Genomic DNA, 25,004 nt, shown 5'->3' with positions numbered 1-25,004 from the left:
ACCATTACCACAAACGCTATTCATGATTAACCCAAAGCTTTCCCCAATTGGACCTGTTAGGATCCACAATTCGCGGCTCTTCAATCGAGCGAGACAACTCAACGTCCCCTTGAGCTATCACGCCCTCCGGCGCACACTGCTCGACTGCCTCCAACATGTTGGAGCGAATTCTCTGTCCTGGTCGCCGTTTAAAACTCAATCTTCCACACTACTCGTAAACTCGCGTAACTGTTCGCTTCCAGATATGCTCTCAATGTTCACTCACGCGGCTCAGGCGACTATCCTCTACACAAGATTGACTCGTACGCGGCGGCCACACAGGCTCCAAGTTGCATCGATCACGAAAACTCGCAATCTCCTGAAATTAGGCAACCCTAGTCGCCACTACCTTAACGAGCTGCAAGACTCTCTGTTGATTGTGAATAAAAAATCCAATTTCTACAGTTTACCGACTGACTGCTGCCCACAAGGGCTACTGCGTCCGTCTCCTCGACGGTCCTCTCTCTAGTGGTGGTGGTGGAGTACCGCCTTTTCTGACGTGTGCCATTTGTTGATAGTCAGCCGCGCCCAGCGACGCCCAGAGGTCAGCCCGCCTGGCTCTCACGCTTTGAGATTCACGAACAGGCGTCGTGTGCAGAAATCAACCATCGGCTTTTGCTGCGGTCCTCGCCGACGATTCTCAGCGCGGGGTTCCCTCTGGACTCCCACGAAGGCGGAATGTTTCTGCCGAGAGGCTGCGCCACCACGGGGACACGAGATGATAAGGGAGCGAATGAAGGGGTAAGTGCAGAAACAACACCCGCTGAGACGAGCCGGATGTCTACAGGACGGACGCGCAAGACAGAGTGCACGGGAGACAGGCCAGCGAGCAGTCGAAAGTGCGGACGCCGAGGCGACAGGGACGACCTGAACGAGCCAAAGATGCGAGGAAGTGCGGACGCCGAGGCGGCAGGCACCGGCAATGAACGAGTGGGTACCTGAAGTGAAGTGCGAACGCGGTCGCGGCATGCACGTGTGGCCAGTGTAAAAGGGACGTGGAGACATGTGCAGGCCTGGCCTGAGAAGGAACGATCTGAGAAATACTGAAAGAGCGGACAGCGGACGCCTGGGCGGCAGGAGACCGGGGACGGCAAGAAGGGACGTCGTCGGCAGTGAGGAGGGGTGGAAATACGAAAGGCTCTTCAGAGAGCCGGAAGGGCTGCGAGTAAGCACAAGCCTGTACCTGGTGTGGCAAGCGTGGAAGTGAAGCGGCTAACACGGGTGAGGGAGTGGTGTGAGCATGCATTGAACGCAGTGGCGCGATGCGTGGGTGTCCAGGAGAGAGAGAACTTGACTTCTTGTACAGTGGCCGGTGGCGACAGACTTGCGGACGGGCAATGACAAGTCGCTCCCATGTGGCGCCAGAGAGCATCAAACAACACCGGCAGCATTAGAATTACGTCAGACTTTTAGCTTGCTTCCCCATTGACGGGACTGGTAACACCGCTAACACCTCTGGCGCGAGGAGCGTATTGCTCTGTGTGTTAGCTGCGTATCGTGCTAGGCTGGTGCGTCTGTAGTAGGGGGCGCTGGTGACTCGCTGGGACCGAGCAGACACATACGCATTTCTGAAGTCGTGTTCGATTCGTTAGAGCCCACACGAACTCGAGGCCGCAAAGATGGGTGACCATCCCTGCGCCTGGGGGTGCATGCAAGAGACTGGGATTGCGAACACACGGGTAACCCGACGAGCCCGTTCGCGTTTTGAGCACACAAGGGGCGACTAGCTGTTGTCCGACTTTTTTGTTCAGTGCTGTAGCCGTCCCGGATGCGCTGAGGGAGCCAGTGCTGACTCTCTCTCTGATACTCGTGGAACTTGCATCAGGGAAGCTTGGAATGTGCACGGGGGCGTAATGAACAGCGGCAGCGCGGCTGACTTCGCTCTTCTGCAGTTGATTCCAGGCGCCCCTTTGTGACGAACGGTTCGCTTTGTGTCCCCCAGTGTATTATTTTCACACCTGGCACGCGGCGGTCGACACCAGTTCACATGTAGGGGCACGATCGCGTGGACGACACTCGGCATGAATCGAATCTACAACACGACCCCGCTGCGTATACGGTCTCTCGACACCCCCCCCTGTAACAATGAGAGAGGCGTGCCGTAGCAGCCACACCGCTGATGCGTAAGCCAGCACATCGGCGTTGTGCGCAGCTGACTCTTTGGTGATTCCTCCGGTCCGTGATATCGTCTTCGACGCCCAGCAGTTCCTGGGTCCTCAACTCCGTCAAACGCCGGGCGCTTCAGACTGTCTTCAGGAACGCTCTTCCCTTTTCCTTTCTTGACCCCTTCTAGGGTGGCTCCTCGGCCTCCGGGAAAAGGGCGAGGAGACGTCCCGTCCCCCATTGTCTGGGCAGTTTGCACGTCGGCACAGCGTTCTTCAATACCCTTTACTTCCCCCGTTTTTTCTGCGGTTCTTTTTGATGCCCCTCTGCCGTGTTTAGCGTGTTTCGCCTGTGGTGACTCACTTTTCTCGTCAAGAGTGCAGTGGCCGTGTAACTTGTAGAGCTAGATGGTTAACTAAGAACGCGGGTATATCCCGGCGTGACGACAGAGGGACAGCACACAAACGGATCATTCACACGAAGAGCGAAGGAGGGGTGCGAAGTCCTGCTTTCTCGGCTGTTAGCGAAGGAAACAGAGACAAGAATACCGAAGTGCCCGACAGGCATCGGAGTCGAGGAAGAAACGCGAAGAACTAGAATCACGAAACAGACAGGACGACTCTCCGGTGCGTGGCCTGCTCCAGTGGGGAGGGGGATGTAGCCAAGGAAGTCAGCTGCTGCTTGCGGCCTGCGGCAAACAGTTACATGGGTTCCCTGACTTTCGGCTGCTCCTATACAGGCACGAAGGAGGACCCCCCCTCGTCAGAGGATAACGAGGGCGCGGGTACATCCGGTACCACGAGCTAGCAGCGAATGTGAAAAAATGGCGTCGCAGGTACCTTTTCCGGCCTTCATTTCTTTTTGTCGCACACGGGACCCCAGAGCTCGCGTCCTAATTGGAGGTGAGCGAGGCCTTTTCCTCTCAGTTTGGGAGTCCCAGTATTCAGAATCTATCGACGTTCAAAATCATCCCTGCGGTAAAAGATTCATTCACATGCAAAGCATTGCACGTCCTGATAAAGGCGCTTCCGTATGGGTAATAACGCCCGGGCGTACAACACAGGCGCGGTCTCTGGTCCGAGTGAGTGAATTGATTTATACATGGATCGCTCAAATTTCCATGGAGAAATCCATACACCGGCGAAGTGCGAGCCTCCGAGTCTATTCAGGTGGACTGAATGGGCCAGCTGGGTGGCGTCAACATTTCTGAAGCCCTTTGAGATTCGCCTGTGAGGTGTACGTATATACCTGTTCAAGCCTGTATATGGTTAGCCGTACTTTTCCCAACAGAAGAGATGCAGGAAACGCCTTCGTGGTGTACATACAACGGGTGCGACGCCGGTTGCCGTTGGAAACGCTCCAGGAGTGTCATAGCGACAGACCGATTTGGTGTGAAGAGGATACGGATGTGTCAGCGTCCGTGTGCACTTGTTTCCGCCTCCATCCAAGTCAGCTCTCTCCTCTCTTTTTGCTTGGCGTGCACCTTCTACACTCAGGCCTGGCTGCTGCACTTCTCTATGGAACCACTGGGTCCCTTTTCAACCGGCGTGTCGTTTCACGACCAAGCGGGAAAAACTTCACACCCCTGCAAGGCCAGAGAGAGGATGGCTCTCCTTTGTTGACCTTCTCGGAGACGAGTCACCCAGGGAACTCACCATGCCGCGATATCTCACACATGAGTAAAAAGAGAAACTCAGCGTATCTGATGAATAGGAAAGGGAGACAAAGTCCTGAGAGTAATGGGCCACAGCAGACCCCGGCAGCCATCCTACGGAGATCGAATGCGGATAAGCTCATACGCTTCCCTGTACCCACGAAGCGTTCGGACTCGATTGTCGTCCAGTGCGCAGCACAAGAGGATGCTAAAACCTTAGACCCACCTACCACGGGCGGGAAGAAGAACCAGGAGATTTTCGTGTGGGGATCGAGAGCGGCCTTCCCTGGTGGAGCCCCGACAGACGTCATGCGGCCTACGGAAGTGACGTGGTTTGCAGGTCTGTCGCGCCATCAATGCGCTTCCGACGTGCTTGATGCTCAAGTCCCAGCGGTCTTTGCTTCGAATCTGCAATCTTGCTTTTTGAATGTTGTGTCTTCGCAAGCATGGGTCCATGTGATGGGTTGATCGTTCAGCAGAACGTCTCTACACACATTGGAGGCACGTGGGTGCTCGTATCTTTTATAGTACGGTGAGGCGTGGTGAATTCTCGAGCTTGATTGGCGTCAGTCTGTGACGTGGCAGGTAGCTATCGTTTCCGCGGCTGGCATTTCATTCCAAGATGACTTTCGGAATCTCTTCCTGTGGTTTAGAACACTCGTCTCCTTGGAGCAAACTTTCCTTCGGTCCGAACTTCGGGGTCGCCGTTAATGCTCAAGGAGAGGCCGCGATCTGGGGAAGCTTTCGGAAGAGCGGATCAGAACCAATAGAAGTCGCTTCGGAAGAGAACAGAAACGACGACCTTTGTAAGATGAAACACTCTTCCCTGTCCGCATTGTTGGGGTGTGACTGTCAGCATGTCTTAACGACGTCAATGGGAATGTTAGTGTACACCAATGCTCCTGTACATCTGTTCACATTAACTCAGCTGCGTGTAACACAGCTACTCGTTCCTACGCAGGTTGCTTGACAGGGCGATTTGTCGGGAACATAGAAAAACACTCACGGCGAACAGGGAATAAAGTTATGAGAACGGGGCAAGTGAGAAGTGAGCGGTTTCTTTGCTTATGGTACCCCGGTCCATGAAGGGATTTCGACGTTCCATCCTGTTCGTGTAGCGTTATGGAGCGTCTGTTTTTCCTTTGCTGACATCGGCTGAAGGGTTTTTGTGCAGTTACGGAAGGAGCCGAGCAAGTAAGCGTACGTGCGAGCATCCTGAAAGAAACCTGTTCACTGGCATGTATTTCTTTCTATCTTCTGCGCGTGTGCCGCTCTTTAGAGAGGGCGCTTTTTTGAGTTTTGACGCAGAACGTGACCCCTCTGCAAGCTTCCTGTGCCTTCTATAATGCCGTGCGCAGCAATACGGGACAGGCAGCCAGTCATGACGGGTCTTTCACAAGCGAATTTACTTCTGTGTGTGAAGGCTGCCATACCCACTTCTGTTGCCTCTTGGCTGAAGAAGCTGTCACCTCTCGAGGGCGGTTGTTATTCTCCGCAGGCTTCACCGGACCTTTTCTCCTGTCCCTTCCTTTTCACGTGTTGGACGCACAGTGCTCGGCCGTGGAGATCTTTTTCCTGGCAAGCGACGGCCGCGTCTTCGTTCTCGATGACCTGCCGTCACTGCTGCAGAATGTCTTTTGCAAGACAGCTGGTTCTCAGCAATCAGCAAAGCGTGTAGATTCGGAGCAGAAACCACAGCATGGGAAGCATGCGGAGGAGAGCCCAAAATGGCGAAGCGAAATGGCTTTGACTATTCCAGCTTATCGAGGACTTACGGTGTCAGAACAAGGTGGAATCACTGTAGCTTCTGTGGAGGGCGTTTCTCAGCTGGAGGGGCTTCCTCCCTCTTCACACCCGTCGTCTTCGGGATGTAGGCTCTCGAGATGGCTTAGGACATGTTTAACTTTCGCGATCGGGGGTTTCTTCGAAGACCGCGTGGTCAAGATGAGCATTGGAAATAGTCATGCCGCCTTCGTTACTAAGAATGGAGCTCTTTGTACGTGTTTCTTAGAACCGCGTGGGATGGCCAACTGTGCAAACGGAGAATGAAGTCGGTACTCTATGACAGTCGATTGCTCATACACGGTGTAAGCACGCATGCCTTAATGTATCACTGTGTATATTCCCCTCCCAGACAAAAGTGCACGCTGGCGAAGCGTTACGAGACTCGAGAAGAGAGGGTGACGGCAGGGGCCCTTGCATTCTCAGGAAAAGAATAAACCTAGGCACACGGATATAGCCATTCTGTGGCTTTTCGTAACAAGAAGCGACTTTCTGTACGCGCCCATATCGAAGGGTGGAACTATGGCGACCTTTACTTGCGGCTGTTTGTGTTCGGTTCTATAAGCTTCGTTAGGATTGAAGTACCCAGGAGTCGCCATGGAAAGAAAGAGCACGCGGGGGAACGCCTTGTCGTTTCATTGAGCCTTTTTCTCAATTTAGTTGGCACCTTTGGAAGTCCCGATCGAGTCCGGAGATACGCAGGTTTGTCTGTATTGCCAGTCTATCTCGCCTGTGTGTGTGTGCCTAGACTGCTGCGGCAGCAATGATTTTGGCCAGTGTGGCGTGAAGCCGAAGGCGTCGGATGATGCTTCACTCCATGTCTCAATGACGAAGGTCGATTTTTCTGGCTGTGCACCCCGGAGGGAGGGTGACAATCGAGAGCCATTCATTGTGGAAGTCTCTTGCGGTCTGAGACACACGGTATGCCTGTGTAAAGACGGTCAAGCGTACACGTAAGACAGAAAACTTGATGGCCATGGTCGGAGAGACAGGTCACACCGCGTTGCTAACCACGTACTCCACCTGCAGAGAAAGATGTATACGTCAGCCCAGTGCTGTGCGGAGGCTGCATGAGAGTGCACTTCTGCCCTAGAGGGGGGAGATGGACAAGTGCAGACAGTCTCCGGTTGTCTGGAGTCCAGCGAAACACGCACCTCGGACTTTCGGCTTCGGTTTCGTTTCTTGGTACACAGTGCCGATGGGTCAAGGTGTTCTCGGATCCGAAGTCTTTGCTGTGGTGTTGAACGAGTTGTCCATGCTCGCCCACGAACGGTGCCGAACGTCGCAGTACCTAGCATTGTTACAGCTCGTCACAAAAAGTACAGGGGAGAAGAATGCAAGGCTTTTTTTGCTTCGTGAGCGGGATATCGATGTCGACGTTTCTTCCGGATGCTACATCTGTCACTGCACGCGCGCGACTTTACCTGTATACCTTGTTTAAGGGCCCCCCAGCAAATTGATAGGCATGGGGAACTTTGCCCGCTTCAGGTGTATCATTTAGCAGAGGTCATTGTGCAACTGTGCTCTTCGGACAAGAGGTCCGAACCTAGCTGGTGCCTTTTCTACTCGGAATTACTTCTTTGTAGGCAGTGAGCAGTTCTTTTGCAGTACTCTGGTCGCATCTCCCGTAGTGAACAGGGGATCTGAGACAAACTGTTCCTTTCTGTCACTGGTTCTATTTTTCCATGACAGTTTTGGAGACGACTCAAAGATTCAGCTGGGGCTGGGAGACACACGGTCGAATCAACAGGAAGTGGCGGGCACCACGTACATGGAACGAGCTAGGGGTAAGCCCGGTGATTACCCTTTGGTGCGACGGTGGCATAGAAAAGTAGGGTTTCTTGGCCCTTCAAGAGTCTATGCCACCCGCGTGGTGCCCCGGAACAGGTGGGATAATGCCTTTCGCTGGCTGCTTGTCCTTTCGTTGGCAGCTCCGAACCACAAGTACTCACTGCTTCTGAGGTAGTCACTGCCTAACTTATGTGAACTCAAGTGGCACAGTGCAGAGACCCCCCGCCGGCCATCGGCCAGCGTTTCCCTGGTATGGCTCTTCGCCGCGTCCTTGTCCCTGTCGCGCTCATTGCGCGTTTTTCTCAAGTAGGCCCCACACGTCACCGTGTGTTCCGGTAAGCGAGGCGTCCACTGATAGCAAGGGGAGAAGCTCCAGTCATTCTCAGGAAATGGAGCCACTTCTGTTTCTGCGCGTATAAGGTGCAGCAACATTTTTTTGCCTCTCACCGCACCAAACAGCACAGGCACTCACCCAGGGTTCAGAGGTATGCGGGCCGGGTTTGCTGATGCGGGGGGTACCGGTGTTACAGGGCGTCTTGGCGTGTTACCGTGTGAACATCGTGAAACACTCACACTTGTGACTCCCGCGAGCGTTTTCTTATGTCGGGCCTCGCCGATGTTCTCGTTCAGCTACTGTCTGAATTCGGGGAGTAAGCGCCCGAGGGCTCCCGCTCCGGCGCCATCGCTTTTTGGACTACAGAATAGGCGAGATGCTTTGTCTTCTTTCAGGCAATACCTTTACCAGTCCAAAGGCGGCGTCGTACTTTTATGCAGATCGGCATATTCAGCCCTCACCGGTTGCTGTTATGCCTCCGACTGGAGTTCCTGGTGGTAAGGCTGTAGTCTCCGGCGTGCCGAACTGATGAGGCAGACGCAGTAGCAAGGATTATTCCAGACCGGCGGCCGTCCCGGTGGACTTCTGCTTCTGTGCAGTTGACTGTGCCATGCGTAGCGACGACGATGATACTGCGTCACTTGGTCCTCCGACCTCCACGGGGCTATGTCTTGATATAGAAACTTACACGGTCCCACCTCTCAGAGAGATACAGATATATCTACGAAGTTCATGGTGCGTACGATTTCTTGTCAACCGCAAACGCCGCGATAGGTGGCGTGGTTCAGAGAAGCCGGCACGCCCAGGTGCCGTGGTCCGATTGCCCTCCATGTGGCGACTGTACTTCCGAGAATCAGTAGATAACTCAGGCGGTCGTGCACAGTTTAATACCGTTACCCCGAGAGTGAGACTGCGCGCCGAAACCGGGCACCTCTGCCTAGCCGTTTGGAAAAGCGAGCGCCGCCAGCCAACGACCCCCTTCACCGTCCTCGATAAGAGAATGCGCCCATGACTTCTGTTGTCACGAGAATCTACTTCACCCGGGTAACCTTGGCGCAAGTCTCACTGCCGCGTAAGCCCCGGTCGGCCGGACGGGAACTGCAGAAATGCATGCCAGATCTCGTGGGACACACTTTTCAGTGATACGTGTATGAATGAGCCGCACGCGTTTGCTGTGTTTAGTGCAGAACTGCGTGGCGTCGAAAGTGGAGGCGGGCGATGACTTCACCCTCGTGTTGTACGAAGACGTTCACCAAGGGTAAAGAAGTCCATTGTTCACTTGGCGGGAAGATCACGGGAAAAAGATCAAGGCAGCTGTTCCCCAGCCTTGAAAATGAGCCTAGAGTTCGGCCCGAGTTGGGTGCCGGAGAAGTTTTAGCTGTTCTGTACCGAGCTCTAACACCGGTCGGGGTGATCGAACTGAGACCTTCACACCGTGGTGTCTGGTGTTGGATGTACACGGGGAGACATTTTCCCACTGCCGCTATCTCCCAACGTCGTAGTTCCCTACGCCAAATTCCTATGAGCCTCGGTTCTCTCATCCTGCTTCTAATGTACACTCCTTTCTTTGCTAGCGAAGCCGGTTGCAACTAGTCTGCCAACGATTACGTTACAGCCGAGCAAACTGTTCCCCGTGTGGGCTCAGCTGCTCAAGCGCAGCATCAAAACATAACTGGGTGCGCCGCTGGTCTGCCTCCGCGCGGCCCTCTGTTCTACGAACTTCGTGGTTGCCTACTACCCCGAACTGGCGCTCCAGCAGAGAGCAGGCGAGGTTCCGGACCAAGAAAGGATGAAAGCCTTGTGGCTCGGAGGAAGTGCAGAGAAGACCACTGTCCGTGTACCCCTCGAGTAGGATTGCCGGCGGTAACGAATGGCCCGTTGCCAGAGGATGTCGTCCTCTCTGGAAGAGCCTTATGGCACTGTGCTTGTCTGTGTTTTCTGACGGCCTTCTTCATTTTCGTCAGTTATTCAGATGAGCTACTCAAGAGGAACAGCTTGGTATGTTGCGGCGAGACTGCCCGAGGACAGTGTGGAAGAACCCTTCAGCAGCAACAGCAAGTTTCGGCGCCTGTTGTGGTCAGTCAGGGGAGACAAGGGTAGATGACTGACTGTCACTCTTTGTATTTGTATATGCGCTCTAGCTGCCTTCTGTTTTCCATCGCGCGCTACTGTCCCCCGTTCTATTGTTTGACTTTTCGTGTCTACGGCGTCGCGTCTGTAGGGCGAGGTACATCGTTCACCTGTGCTCGATATTTGTTATGCCGGTCTTCATTGACAAGTCCTGTTTGTTTGCCCCTAGACTTCTCCGAGACTCTAGGAAGTCTGCAGTCATTCCCGACCCCGGAAGACAACGTCGTACCTGATGCTGACTCGTGAGAGGGAAGATTCAAGGCTCTGTGCGGGAAACGCTACCCGGCCGAGGGAGAAACGAAAAGGAGACAGGACCATGGGTGTTTGTGCTCTTCTGTGCGGTGCAGTTCCCCCGTTCCGCATCTACAGTGGTGTCGCCCTCGACACCAGGTGCTCGGGCCGCGTCTTCTCGTTACGTCTCAGGGCCTTCTTCCGTGTTCCGCGTCGAGACTTTGAGCTGCGGGAGTCAGCACTGTCTGGCACTTATGGCGTCGAAGCAAGTTGTCGGATGGGGTTTCAACGCTCACGGCCAGGTTGGGACTGGGCCCAAAGGTAAGCGAATCTACGAAGAAGAGACGCGGTCGCTTCGTGTGTGAATACTTACGGGCAGCCCTAGTTCGAAACCGTTTCCGTATACTGTTGTCGTGAACGTGGGTTTCCTCCTATCTCGTCACAGTTGCGTAGGCATACGACTTCGAACTGTGGTTAGTTGCTGGCCGTGCAGGTTGAGCGTAACTTGGAAGTCTGCGGCCGGGCAGGGTGGTGCTACCGATTGAAGCGGAGCTAGTCCGGGAGTACCGGTGCACCTGCGCCCTTCACCGGCTTGTTGTCTGCGACTGCTGTGTTATGTTGCTAGTCAAAGGTACCATCAGTCCGCCGAAAACAATCTGCCTGGACGCGAACCCAGGCCCAGTGAATTCTAATGTTGGAAGCCTCTCACACATGTCGATGGGCACCGGACCCCAAGAGCCTGACAGGAAAGCAGAACAAGCACGCGCGACACAAGTAAAAGGAAGCGAGGGCGGAAGACTCCATCCTCCTCTCCCGAGGTATCTCAGAAAACGAGAAGATCGTGTGTTTGAAGTCAGTAACGTGTTCTGTAAATTTGATTCTTCAGGAATCATTCGAGTGGCTGCGTCGTAGAGCGAGCTCCTCAGCCGCCCGGTCTGCTGTCTATAAGTGTTCTTATTTCTGCGTCAGTTCAAACAAAGCTAACTTACCCGTTCTGAGAATTCCCCTCATGAAGCTCTGGAATACTAGGCGAAAGGCTCTACTACTGCTGCGGCGTCCACAAAAACAAATGGTCTGGCAAACGCACACTGCCTTCACAAGAAGCAGCCCGAAGCATCCACACACAAACGCGGCGGACGAAGAAATCTTGCTTCACACGTTTGCAAGGAAGTATCGACGATACAGGTATCAGGATACTTGCTCGCTGCCTTAGCCCCTGCGTACGACATCATGAAGCAGTCACCGACCGATCACCTGACGTCGCAAGTACCTTGTATGCCCGAGCCACCCGGTGCCCCGAGCGCCTTCTGCAGCGCGGCCATGTATCTCAAGGGTGTCTCATTCTCTTGCTTAAGAAGCCGAGAAATCTTCCGATCGCACCGCGTCCGTTCTGCGGCCAGTAGAGTTCTTCACTTCGTTTCCTGGCAACGCCTCCGGCACCTCGTGGGGGAAGACGCTTGATTGGTTCTCAAGAAACGCTTGCCGACAGGGAGAGAGGACCACGGAGCTGTAAGTATAAACTCGCACAAAAACCACAGATGAGTTCATGCACCTCGGGGCCTAGGGTAAGCAGAAGTGTCGACCCGCCTCGTGAGTGCCCTCCCCCTGTTACAAGCAGCCTATTGTACTAAGATTTTTGAGATAGTGCACGGTGAACAAAGGCGGAAGAGGCATTCACTGCTCCGGGGTCGCCAGACTGGAGGACCGGTGCTTACCGGACTTCAATCTCCGCAATTTTCGCAGGCCTTAAAACCGGAGCAACGCACCAGTCCTGGGGTCCTCACTAGCTGGCTAAAGTGGCATACTCGCATAGATGCGAGAAAGGCGGGCGTCCCGAGTGAACAGCCCAGGAAATAGACGGGAAAGAAGGCGTTGGATTACTGAGAAGAATACTGGCTTTTCTTTTATCCGGAGCGCCAGGAGCGCTGTGCGGACCTCGGACCTTCTGAAGAGATTCAACATGATTGAGATGAACGTCTTCCGGTTTCAAACAAGAAAAACACGGGAAGTAATGAAGGGAACCTGCCAAAAGGGTTTCCTGTCGACCTGGTATGCTTTTGGTTTTCACGTGGATACACCACTAGAATCAATGAAACATCGCAGCCTACTGCGGCAACCAGAGTTCATCACATACCCGCTTTGTGAACGCCCCTTCTGATCACAAAGAAAAAAATTGTCCTCTTTCGTCTTGCCCACGTCCGGTGGCGAAAGGATCTCAGCACGTTGTCTTGAAGGCCGCTGGGGCCCTCTGCTCGCAAGTGCATCGCGACCTTTGAGGTGCGCGATATTCGGGCGAGCTTGCCCAGGCGAGACGCCTACAGTTTCGCGTAGTTCGGGACACAGTTCAGACAGTTCTACCCGCGCTCTAACCATGCCCCGGCGTCCACAAAGAAAGAAAGAGCAATGCAGTCTTCACAGCAAAGCGTCCGAGCTCCTAGGATCAGACCACTGTATGGCCCGACGCTGACTTGGACTCAGTTGACTCCCTTTCCTCGTACCGAAGAGGCCCGGTGAACATCTGCTAGGTGGCAACTGTTACAGCCATGTTGAGTCAAGGCTGAATGCTCTTCGCAGCATCTCCAGCTTGACGTGGTTCCTTGTTCAATGCCGTCGGGCTGCTGTTTTTGGCCGCCCAAGATCGGAGAACGAGAAGGGGGTTCGCACCCCTTCAGAAACAACCCCCCAACTTTTCCAGCACGACGAAGAAATCACAGTAGTCAGCCGTAGGAAACAATAGCATAGTGGCTACAAGCAATACAACGCAAAGCGTTCGTAGCTGGTCAATGTCGTCACGAGTCTCTAGAATTTGGTCGTCAGCGTCGTCCTCAGAGGATAGAGACACAACATTTCCTTCACCTGAAAACAGTGACGTCATGACTGGATGGGTAGGGGCCGCGGGCACGCGGCCGACACGAGTTGTAGAGCCGCAGAGGAGTGTTATATAAAACAAGCAGCCTTGCACACACACACGTACGAAGGTGTGAACGAAGGTCCCTGAAGAAATAATATTCAAAACCAACACCAGAATGTGCAGCATTCTGCGATAATAGCGCGGTGAATGCTTCTGCAGTACCTCGTCCGTACTTTGTCTAGGACTCCTACCCCAACGCCAGAGAAAGCTATGGTTTGGGGCTCGGTTGTCTCTCAACAACTAGCGGAGTGTTTGTCACTCAGCCAGTCTCCGAGTGGTACAGACAAGCTGCTCGCGTCGTTTCTGCTGAAATGGGAGTAAACGGACGGCCTCTCAGTGCCACCAAGAATTCTGCTACGGGCTTTACAGGCTGGACACCTTCCAAAGTTGGCCACGAGTTTTGTTGGCCTGTCAAGTGGCGGTACCACGTTCCGACGTCGACCACTCTTCCGATGGGCGCGCCTTTTCCAAAACTAGGGGACGACGGCGTCCTTAGCCCAGCAAGGCGAAAGCCGGTGGGGATAAAACTGAGCATCTGAGCTGAGTGACACCTGGCTCGGCGCGGGGTGCGGCCGAGAGAGAGAACGGAAAAAGGCAGGTTTACGGTTGAGACACACGGCAAAGAGTGCTGAAGGAGAAAATGCCGGCTGATAGTCACGCAGCATAAGCCTATCAAAACCGGCAAAACCTGATGCCTTAGCGCAGCGTCAGTTGTTCACTCGAAGGGCGAGACCTGGGAACGCTCGGCATTGGCGGACGTCACCCTCGCGAAAAACTGCCGCTTCACGCACACTAACGAGCGCTGACCAAACCTGTGTCGCAGCCCTCCCGGAGAACTTAGGAGAAAAAAGCTCTCTACACTTCTTTCGTGACGAGCGGTGCAAACCTGCCTACTAACGGAACACAACAGAACCTGCGGGAAAGGCTCCAAATCAAACACACCTGTCCGGCTAAAAGAGACGGCTACCGTGACAAGATATAAGCTCCCGGCAACGCCTCGCACACGGAACCTGCTGGTTCCAGATGAGAAAAGAAGAAGTCCGCACGCCGTTAATCAACCTCAAGGCAGGAAAGTAGGACGGAGGGTGTCACGCCTTTTTGGCCTGCAAGAATACAGTGCTACATCTCACTTTGAAATGGAGGAGTGCCATGTAATAATGCTAGGATCAAACCGTAACCTGAACTTTCCAAAACCTTTAGAGACACCGCATCTAGCATCACACATTAAGGAAAACTTTTCAGGAAGCAGCGGTCAAGCTGGGGTGCCCGCTGGCTGCGTGGGCTCAAAAATAGCTTCACCTCGCCTGACACGTGTAGCCGGTCCGTGCCTTCTCAGCCCCATCGTGTGTCCCGACAGATTTCCCAGCTTCTCCGAGAACGAATTCTCTTTTGTTGCCCCGCCGACAAAGAGAAGCGCAACAGTACTCTTTGGACCTCGGGGCCAGCAAGGCTCTGTAGGGGTCCGGCTCTATCTCAGTTCTGTAGGCGGTGTGACTCGCCCACAATCGAAAGTAAACCCTGCCGGAATGACTTTCATGAAGTGAGCGCACCGCCGTGGAGTTGTCGCGGACAGTTCCGCTGAGTAAGAAAGCTCTAGAGCCTTAGGAAAAACGGTACCAGGACGGGCTCGTACCGCGGGGAAAGAGCCTGCCCGGTCAGTAAAGTGCGGACCACGAAATGATTGACTCGGGGTTCCCCGGAAGGTACGGTCGCTCTTTGCGACGGAGAGCGCCGACATAACAAGAGTATGAGCCGTACCAAAGGGCACTGGCGCCCGGGTTGCTGCAGGGATGCTGTCTCAGACCCGGAGGTTACGATGGCGATTGGCCCGTTCCCTATGGGGCTGCGAACCTGACTCTGTCTCCCCAGCCCCGGCGAGATTTATGAAACTGGGGCCGCAGGAGGCGAGGCAAGTTGCTCGAAAGAAGCACGCGCGGTTCATTGCTACTATAAGACGTCCCCTCTGCCAGAAAGTGCCGTGAGGGTAATTTTTTGACAAGAGGTAGCTGGATTTCTGCAGTAGATTTGTCACGTTCTACTGCAGGCAACTGCAAGCCGCTGCTGTTGGTATGCGGTCTGAATCCAGCGCGAGCCGGTGTCGGTCGCCAACGTTATCCGTGACTCGAGGGCCGAGTTCCAAACGGCCTAGCGCGGGCAAGCAAAGGTTCAGCTGCTACCAGCTGAACTGCCGCGGAAAGTTACGAATACGCCTTGTGCTCCGGGGAGTCCCGACCCGCTGCCCGGTTTTACTGAGAGAGAGCTGGCGAACGACGGATTGTAGAAGCCTGCTGAAGCCCCCTCCACTGTTTCAAGTTCTAACGCTTCTTCCGAGGGATCCGCGAGTTTGTCCCTCCGTTACCAATTCTCGATGATTAGGAGACTGGAAGGCACTCTCGCCGATGCTTAGCTACCGTCGTGTCGCCATCTAAAACTGCAAAGAAGGGACACTGTCTCTGTTCTCGTGGCTTCGTGGTGCTCTCCTGCCACAACAACCACCTTTAGTAGGTAGCATAATGACTAATGCTGTCAGGTACAAAAGTGTCAACCCGTCTGTTGATACAGTTCTCGACAAGTTCATTCGCTACCCCTTTGGCCAGTTTCTCACTCTCAGATCAGGATGCGTGCTTGCTCCATGTTTCACTGATTTCACTTCATCGATCTCAAGAACGCGGTTGCCCAAACATTGTCCATCCCGGTCTACATTTTCTTGTTCTCTTTACCGGCAGGTCCGCTCGCTTCTCGGAACACCTTTTCCGACCGTGCTCACCACCCTGACCACCGGACAATGTACGCCTACCCGTTCTCCAAGCCTCCTCGGCTGCCTTGCGGCAACTCTGATATGCTCGCCCCGGGGGCCCAGAGCGTTGCGGTGGTAGCTTCCGCTCAGACTCAATGCCACGTGGCGGCTCCAAGCGGCGCATGGCTTACCAACGCGAGAAGTCCCCTGAAGGCGACGCCGGTTGGGCATCCCGACAAAGAAGTCTCGGACGAACCGCGATGGATGAACCTGGTCAACGCCCCGTTGCAGCGATGTGTCAGGAGAGCTCTGGAAGCCTAAAACGTACATCCGCGCACGCCTGGCTAAAGTGTGCTGTGCGGAATACACTGAATTCGAGCCGCCGATGGGCCTACGCTCTGTGACTGACCTTGAGGAAGATTCTATGAACGACTCGTCCCGGGTCCGGCTGTCATTGGGTGTGTGTGTCCTTACTTCCCGCATGTAATCTTTAGTCCCAACTACCAATGCATTTCTCCCTCATCCTCATATGGATAACTGTGCCAAATTTTGGCAAATTCCTCAGCCGTATAACTACAACATTTCTGTTGGGCGACATGCTCGGTACAACCTTCTGGAGTGGTCGGGTGCCTGCGCCATTTCTCAAAGGCATTGTCATGATAGTGTCAGAATCACGGGGACAGAGACACGGCTTGTATCGGAAGATTCAGTTGGTGTGTGTATCCCCCATTTGGATATATACGCAGACCTGACTGAATCTCGTCACTCTGCCCCCTAGGCTTGCGTACCATCGGAAGGTCGCCGGATGAAACAGGCAATGCATACCATACAGAGAGCATCTACGTCAAAGCACTGCAGAACTTGCTCCCCCGTCCTGCAGAAGCCGATCTGCGGCGGCTAATAGGCATTTGACTACAGGTAGCCTGTCCTACGAGACTTCGGACAAGGACTAGCAAAGAAAGTGCTTGACGGTGGGCACACCAATGTCTTTTTGACTGCTAACGAGAAAACACAGAGAGCTGTTTCGTGAGATCAACCTGTACCACTTGTTTCCCTAGAGTGACGCCGGAAGTGTCCTAATCATGGGCCTGGCCCGTCCTACGTGAACAGACCGACGAGCCATAGTCCCATCCTCCTCCTCCAAATCCTTCTGCGTCTGCATCTCGAAATTGATCCACCACAAAAGAAAACCCAAGCACACCGGACCAGCTCGTAAAATGCGCCGGGGGATTCCCCCCGTGCACCAAGTGTGCGGGCGGCGCGGCCGTACCGATTTTCTAGTTCTCACGGCACGAAAGGGATGACCGCGGAGACACTTTAGGGTGAAGTCTAGTGTACCGTGGGTTACTGCCACTAGTGCGCCTTACAACCCAACCTTCTGCCGGTCTATCGACTTCTTCTGCTTCTACACGCCACATTCAGGCGCCGACAAAGAGGGTTGTCTAAGATCTACCTCGCGCCTCTCAAATAACAGACATAGAAGCACTGACAAATGAATAACATGAGACATACAGGAGGAAGTGACCTCCGTACTATTCATACACGGTTGATTATTGGTGCAGACACGATAACTTCCGTGAGAATCCTTCATCAACTCAGTAGAAAAAAAATGTAACGGCGCGGACAAAATACAAGACAGAAGATCCGTGACGCTGAGTGGAGGTGCGCACAGAAATCAAGAAGAAAAGTGCGCATTCTTCAAAAGAAACAAAGGCTGTGAGCACGCTCAGCTCAACAGACAAGGTGATACGGAACCAGGGTTCACAACATCGCGCATTCACGGTGCGATTGTTTAAGACAATAAGACTGGGTCCATGCACGCACGCCCGCACATTGCTCTACTTCTTAATCTTCCGTCCGAAATGTATACGCAAGAGGCGCTCAGCTCAGGACTTTGACTCCTCCTCCAGCGCCGTTAGAACGTCTCATCTTCCGGAATGGAGGGCAAGGAGGGAACGTGGTCCAACTGCAAGACAGAAGCGCCATAGGAAATAACATTCCAGAGAAATCGACTTGAGAATAGAGAGTTTTCCAGAGGCGTGGACTTTAGAATAGATAACAGCGCGTGATATCGCGCAACTGAGCTCTTCGGCCGAAGAGAAAAGCGAGACCTGGCTACAACTCCGTCATCGGGGCAACAGAAGCTTCATCTTGTTCTTGCCAGAAACGCGCCTCCTTGGAGCACCTGCATGACCATCACAAAGCCAGGCGTCATGCAAAAGAAATTCAAGGCACAGCCCGGCGCACTTCACAAAATCTGTCCACTTACAATTGAGAAGAAAGAAGAAAGACAGAAACCCTTTACGCCAACAATCTCACGCGACTTGTGCTGAGATGATGCACAGCCCTCCCATGGCATTACGTTTACGTCGCCACGTTTAACGCGTGTAGACGTCGCTCCCGATAATACCCACGGGAGACAACAGAGATACACAAGAAACCATTTCTCAGAACTTCAGTCCTGCGCACAGCATCAGCTAACTCTACATGGCATAAGGAGAGCGAGCAGCAGCTTTTCCTTGCCTCGAATATCGAATCTCTGCAGCTTCGCTGGCGTGATGTAGAAACAAAAGAAGTGGATACAAAGAGAAGACACGAACACAGCAACCGCGTCGAACCAGCAGTATCTTGCAAGAAGAGACGATTACACGTACAGACGAACACAGCAACTGCGTTGAACCAGCAGTGTGTTGCCCCCGGTCGAAGAGGGAAGAGACTCTTCAGGAAACTGTTTCATTCGTTCCCTCTCCACACAGTGCAAAGATACGGCGATCGTCGTTATATCGTCAAATACTTGAGCATCCTCACCCCGCCTCCCCCTCGCATGAAAGCACGCATACAGCCTCCCTGGTACACCAACTGGACAGGCTTTGTGTCTCAAATGAAACACGTCCAGACCGATGAGCACTACAGACAACCAATTATTGTACACAACGGAGTACCTGAACTACTTCCAGAAATCTGATGACATTGACAGCATCACGTTGCTAGCTCTTTAAAAGGCCACCACTGCCACACTACCACTACACCCTGTAGAAAAGACGACACTGAATTGCTGTCATGGTGTATGCTTCTAGCAACTGAGTGCCCCGGGGGCACGTATCGGCGTCACATATAAATGTTACGTCACAGTTGCTCAAATACTTAGTAGGTTTCCCCCCTCTAGACATCCTGCCTGACGCACCCGAAAACGTCGTCTCATTTGTGTCTTAGATAAAGCCCTACCGTTTATCAATAGTCTCAAGAAGGGACTGACGATTGGCGAGGATGCGTTCGACAAGTTCCTTCGTAGTCCAAGATGAAGAGCTCTCAACCTCCCTATACATGCCTAACTCCTTAGGCACCTGGTACGGGTCTACCGCGCCCTCGCTGTCCTCGTCTTCGTCACGGAGAGAAGAATGACAGCAACCAGCATTGCCCGAAGAAGAGACACTACCTTCTGACCCCCCGATTGATGATGACAACGCACTGCCGCCTCCTCCGCCTACTGCGCTGCCAGAGAAGGGGCTTGAGGACGGAGAACGGCGCTTCAAAGGGTAAGCGATTGAGTCAATACGGCTGCCCCGGACAACGACTTGAATCTGAAATTGCTTTAAAAGGTACTGAGGAATGACCCACGGTGCTCCTATAATCACCTCGTCCACAACTCGCATCGCTGCAAATGCAGACCAGAAAGACACTAGAGATCAACCAGATTACCGTGATGTTAAAGTAGTGAGCACTTCACAGTGTGTGCATAAACCACTTCTTTCATCACAACAAGCATCGAGAGATATGGCCACAACCCTCTTTCCTTTGATGACTTACCCCAAACAATGGTCGAAATCCTGAGTCTCGTTTTTGAAAAAAACTCTACCTGCGGTTCTCCGACAACTATGTGTACAGCTTCCTTCCTCCGCAGGGGAAAGTGAGTGGCGGTGTAACCGAATCCCCCGTGTGAACACTTTCCTTCTATCCCTCCACGACGGAGCACGTGGATTCTGGTGGATTACCCTGGACCCACGTCACACAGCGAATCCCTGCGAGAACCCTCAAGTCAAAACAGATGTGAGAAGGCATCTCTAACGTGACGTGTGTATTCCCGTGAAGTAGTTTGAGTTCATCTTCGTATGTGCTACACACCCGGTGAGGAAACGTCCACCGAAAGATAAACACGCCTTTAGAAGGGACAACTTTTGTGATGTAGAGCAGCTGTACGGATCACCCCATGTGAGGCCTCTCTTACCAAGGACGTTCAAAGCACGCTCGTGAAGATTCATTACGGGAAAGCCGGGACCTTTGACTCTTGACACTGTCTCGTCATCTGCATTCGTACACACACGCCAACAGCGAAAACAGTCGACAAGACCGCACTTCCCTGAAACAAGCGTTCAGTACCCCAGTACAGCACTAGAACGTCACACTTCTATTTCAAGTCACTGTCGCCCTGAGCACCCGACGGGACAAACGCCAGTCCAGACCTCTCACCCCACCTACAAAAAGAAAGCAAGAGAGAGTCTTCCTCTCGAGGCAGCGGAAACATGGATTGGCTCTGTGCCTAGAATGCCGTACCTCGCCCTTGCACGTCTCCGAGGACACCACATAAAGATGTAGAGAGAGACTATCTATGGACAAGTACTCAACATCTCAGCCCACCAACGATCGTCAACGCCCGACCGTTCCAATAGCTAGTCCACGAAAGGAAAAGATCTTATGACTCCGTTGAGCACTGGGACATGCTTGATACAAAGGTTGTAACGACCACACCCACCGGCCCTGCGCTCTTTCTTTTCAAGCTGAGCGTTCGCGGCTGACATCCAATGCTGTGTTAGGATTGGTATACAAGAAGCGCGGTCTAACCGCATACACCCCCCGTCGTCGGAACACAGGGTTAATCGACGGACGTTTCCTGGCTGATCGGCTCACCATGGATCCCCACAATGAGATAGTCACCGAGCTGCTTCGCTTTCTCTAGAATGCGCAAATGCCCTACTGTAAAAGGAATGAAAGACAAAGGGAAGGCAGCAGAAAACAAGTGACCACAGTCTCCACAACCGGCCTCAATGACCACGAGAAGGTAAGGCAATAGCCCGTAACCAGTATTTCAACTGTTCCGTAAAACAACCCAAGTCGCCTACGTTCCGGGACAAGAATCCCCTCTCCCATTGTATAGGCTTGAAAATCTCTGTCTCGCTGCCCCGACACCGCAGCGCAGATCCCTACGTCTCCTCATACACTGGCCTACCCCAACACTACAACACTGCGGATACCTACTCTTAGCAAGCATCTCACCTACATGGCAATTACCAGGCATGATGACTTGATTCTGCTGAGGTCTACACTGAAGTGTCTGAAGTGTAGATACAGATATTCTATGCGAGTCCACGATGCAATGAATGCTAAAGAAGAGCACACAGCAGTAGGGACAGCACTCGCACACTAGTCCAGGATACCTGCCGTTTTCTCGCCGTCTCAGGATTCGCGTAAGTGAATTCCTATATACGCGCCCCCGCCGCAAGCCACTCTGCGAAACGACTAGGACTGTAGCCAACCAGGCCTCGATCACAAGCCGTTCACTGAAAAACGCGCGCCCGCTGACACCGATGGCGTGAGGTTACTGGTTTGCTAGGGAACATGAAGAGTCACAAAACTCCACACACAAGATGATACGTACTCGGATGCGTGGATGCACTCGGCGGGCCCTGACTTCCAGCTAAAACACCTTACCATGAAAAACATCAAACGATCCGTCCACATAAACGATTTTATCTCCTTTCTTCGGTTTCTTTGGCTGGCCGATGAACTGAAGAAGGCGCTTGGTTGACATGAGCATGCGTCTCTCTTCCGCATCTCGCCTTCCATGTGGATGACTTTGACAGCAACCTGTTGACGATCTTCCTCCTCCAAGACCCTCTGTATGTGCACCACTCGACCGCCTTTTTCCTGCAGAGATACTCGGGAATGCAGCCACGCTGCTGGTGCCGTCCCCATCTTTCCTGCCCCTTCCCGCGTGCTGCCCTTCTGTTTCTGGCCGGAAAATCTCTCCCTCGCTCGAGGAAGAGGACCACGTAGGCGACCCCCCCCCACTGCTAGACTCCATAGTCGTAGTCCTGCCCTCCCCTTCTCTCTTCTGCGCTGCAGCGTCTCCACTTAGCATATCGTCTTTTCGCCTAGAAGCGCAGACACAACACTTCTGCTCTCTGAGAGAATCACGTGCAAACCGTTGAACTCGAGTAGGCTGGGTGACCGCCTGGGTCGTGCCCCCAGCTGCTTTTTCACTCCGTGTCACAATGTTTGCTGTCGCTTGCAACAAACGTGACACAATCGTAGTTGTACTGATGCCCTCGGTCCTTTTGAAAATCTTCATCCTTCCCGCCGCCCTGGGCTCTGCGTAGGCATCGCGACCATCCGCGCCAGCTACCCAATCGTCCCCGTGTGCTGCAAAGCCGCAGTGGAGACGGTCCAGAAGATGCAGAGGCACCTCATAAGGTGTGCCTACAACCACTTCGTCTACCCATTTGCACCCGCGTACAATCTCTGCCCGCTCAATCTCTGTATAGATTGGCCGACAGTTCTTTGCAGCAAGAGTCGCAAAATCACTGTTGACGCCGACCACTAGCTGGTCACCTAGCTGCCTCGCCTGCCGTAAAGCGTTGAAATGCCCTGAGTGTAACAGATCAAACACGCCGTCGACGTAAATCCGAGAGGCCATGCGAGGACTAAAACGCGAGGGGGGCGATGCAAATGGAGACACCGAGACAGAAAGCGAAACGCGAGACAGCGGAGTTGCTGAACTCTGACCCTCTTCCTCCCCCCCACCCGCCGAAGTAGGAGACTCCCCAGCAGAGGGAGACAGACGACGCAGCGGCAGAGAACGGGACCATTGCCACATTGGAATGGAGCCAGAGACGGACGCCGGAGTGAGGCTGACGCACGCCGAAGCGGGAGAGCAAGGTGAAGAAGTGCCTACGAGCGAAGTTCGTTGGGGGACGAGGGCAAGACACGTGGACACCGAAGACGGATCAACAGCACCAGAATTGTGCTGTGCCAGGCTGGAGACCGGCGCCGACTCACTGCGGGCCCTCTGCAGCAAACCACGATCTACGAGTCGGCTCCCTTTCCCTTCATTTTCTTTTTGCTCGGATGTCTTGTCTTCGGCTACCAAGGCCAGTGACTGCGAAACACTCTGGCTCCCCGACGACACATGGAAAATGTCTTCCTCTGACTCAACAGCAGTACCACACCCGGCGGGAAATGAAGAGCTACCTGTTGCTGGGGTGGACACAGGCTCTTTCTGGGCAGCATCGCCGCGCGGTGTAGGCACACCTGATTCTGAACCTTTCCCGGCTGGACACACCATCCCAGGCCCACTTAAGAGGGTAGAAGAAGCCGATTCGTCGCGGCCTGTACTTGACGCACATGAATCATCGTTGCACGGGCTCGTGCGCGAAACGCCTGAGTCACGGTTTACACCGCACATGCGCGACGTACATGCGGTCCCCAATCCGGAGGCCGACCCTCCTCCCGTCTTCACTTGCGGTGCATACCTTGGATCCAACTCCGCGCCTGCTAGATCAGAACGCTGTACCAAACCGTCCCGATCTGGAACCCGCTGACAATCTTGCCTCCGTGCGGAAGCCTGTTGCTCCACATTCGGCTGTCCCCCCGTCTGTTGGACACCAGCGTCCAGGCCAGATGACGCCTGAAGTAAATGAGACCTCAAGGCACAGAACTCTGCGTCGGCTTCTGCAGTTGTCTTGGGGTCCCATATGGACGCACAGCAGTAAAGCCGTTGACGGCGCGCCTGTCCGACGTCTGGATCCCTCCTCGCGGGCGCTGTGGTGTCAGTCAGGCTCTGCTGTGCCTCAGGATCTTCGGCGCCGGACTCCTGACATATCTTGCACGAGCAGGAAGACTTTTCATTGCCAGCGCGCGACAGGCGGGAGAGGCAGCGACAAAACTCCCAATTTTGAAGACGCTCTGACAGGACCTCATCAGCGTGTATCCGCAAATAAAGGAATATCAGCTTATGTAAGTAGGATGCAGAAACCAGAGAATCAGACTGCCAAGGTGACTGTGAAGAAGCGATATTCTCGGAATCGCCGGTCTCCTGAGAGCCCGGACAGGACGCAGCTACCACTGCTGTCATCTTGTCCAACTGAAGCGAGACAAGCAGAAGGATGACAAGACCACAAAAAGAGATGTTCAAGTGAAGACCGAGAGACGAAGCACAACGGGCAGTTCAAGGGTGACGAGGGCCACATCCAGTTCGGGCGGCTACTACAGCGACGGAAAACGGCAGCCCGCACGAGGCAGATAGCGCCATGCCCGCTTCCTGGTTACTGATTGTAAAAGACAAGAAACAGGCCGTCGCAGCATCACGCGCCTCGCGCACCTATACACGATCTGCCCCCAGAGAACGAGACCTCACTGGCCACTAAATCGAACGAGGCCAGAGAGAAGCCGACAACAGCTCGCAGACGGAGCTTCCGCGGAAACAGAAAAGCGGTCAAAAAAAGTCAACAGCGGTCAAGGTGGAAACGATGAGGGTTGAGCAGACGGAGTGGAAGAAGCTGTTTGACACCACGAGACGAGGAAGGTGACTCGGAGAAATTGCCGGGGAGAAGGCATGCATATCATTTCTTCCCAGGGGAGAAAACCGGGCGGGGGAAACGCAGATGGGGTTTGGTTGGGACATCAGCACAGCGGGACACTACACAGATCATGCAGTCGCACGGAGTCAGGGAGGCGGAAACTTCTGTTGAAGTAAGAAATTGGCCGCACGCGGCTCCGCGCTCGTCGCACGCGGGTAGAAGTGAACCGCGCTGGCAAGGAAGGGACAGGGGCGCTGAAGAGCGACACCAACAAATTCTTTGCGCAACGAACTTGTCTATCGGACACAAACGACGACGACAAGTAACTATGCTGCATCCGAGGACCTCCACAGAGGCATGGTCTCCCACGGCACTAAATCCCTCAGGGCGCGCGTGTTTGCTCTCCTTGTCTTGCGGAACATTGCAGTGACCAGGCAGTTGTACAGGGCGCTTGCCGCCTTTCATGGTCGACGCTGTTGCTGATGAGTTTTTACGGGTGTCGACAGTAGAGCAAGGGCTTGACTTATTGCATGGGTTTAAAGAAGACGGGAACGCGTCGCGACAGGTACAATCGCACGAGTGAATATGGATGCGCCGCACTTGCCACTTCGTTGATTGTTGTGCCTGGTAGGAGTACAGGTGGCCTTTGCACGTCGGCAAGCGAATTCGCTCAGAAGCGGTGTGCGACTCATCGACGCCTTGTTTACGCGACAAAAAGG

At 53.8% G+C, this 25,004-nt stretch overlaps 3 protein-coding genes across 3 annotated transcripts; 1 reads left to right on the top strand and 2 right to left on the bottom strand.

The window, feature by feature from the left end:
- The first annotated feature begins 1,168 nt into the window (after positions 1–1,168).
- On the top strand, positions 1,169–11,098 carry CSUI_004473 (regulator of chromosome condensation repeat-containing protein). Its single transcript, XM_068064664.1, has 11 exons — positions 1,169–3,044; positions 3,639–4,136; positions 4,450–4,602; positions 5,295–5,792; positions 6,327–6,531; positions 7,271–7,365; positions 8,099–8,200; positions 8,886–8,961; positions 9,668–9,779; positions 10,181–10,385; positions 10,690–11,098. Exons 1-11 carry the CDS (start codon positions 2,966–2,968, stop codon positions 10,974–10,976), a joined length of 2,310 nt encoding a protein of 769 aa, XP_067923366.1. The 5' UTR covers positions 1,169–2,965; the 3' UTR covers positions 10,977–11,098.
- A 903-nt stretch (positions 11,099–12,001) lies between these two features.
- On the bottom strand, positions 12,002–14,458 carry CSUI_004472 (uncharacterized protein). Its single transcript, XM_068064663.1, has one exon. It carries the CDS (start codon positions 13,099–13,101, stop codon positions 12,733–12,735), a length of 369 nt encoding a protein of 122 aa, XP_067923365.1. The 5' UTR covers positions 13,102–14,458; the 3' UTR covers positions 12,002–12,732.
- A 2,940-nt stretch (positions 14,459–17,398) lies between these two features.
- On the bottom strand, positions 17,399–24,791 carry CSUI_004471 (ethanolamine-phosphate cytidylyltransferase). The gene is made up of 5 exons (XM_068064662.1): positions 21,419–24,791; positions 20,618–20,683; positions 19,938–20,015; positions 18,938–19,367; positions 17,399–17,897 (listed from the first exon to the last, which is right to left on the bottom strand). The coding sequence occupies exons 1-5, from the start codon at positions 23,838–23,840 to the stop codon at positions 17,828–17,830; spliced, it is 3,066 nt and encodes a 1,021-aa protein (XP_067923364.1). The 5' UTR covers positions 23,841–24,791; the 3' UTR covers positions 17,399–17,827.
- Between the last annotated feature and the right edge of the window lie 213 nt (positions 24,792–25,004).

The sequence above is a fragment of the Cystoisospora suis genome, assembly GCF_002600585.1.
Source record: "Cystoisospora suis strain Wien I chromosome Unknown contig_2084, whole genome shotgun sequence".
NCBI classification, from domain to species: domain Eukaryota; phylum Apicomplexa; class Conoidasida; order Eucoccidiorida; family Sarcocystidae; genus Cystoisospora; species Cystoisospora suis.
This window is presented reverse-complemented; position numbering and strand designations above follow the sequence as displayed.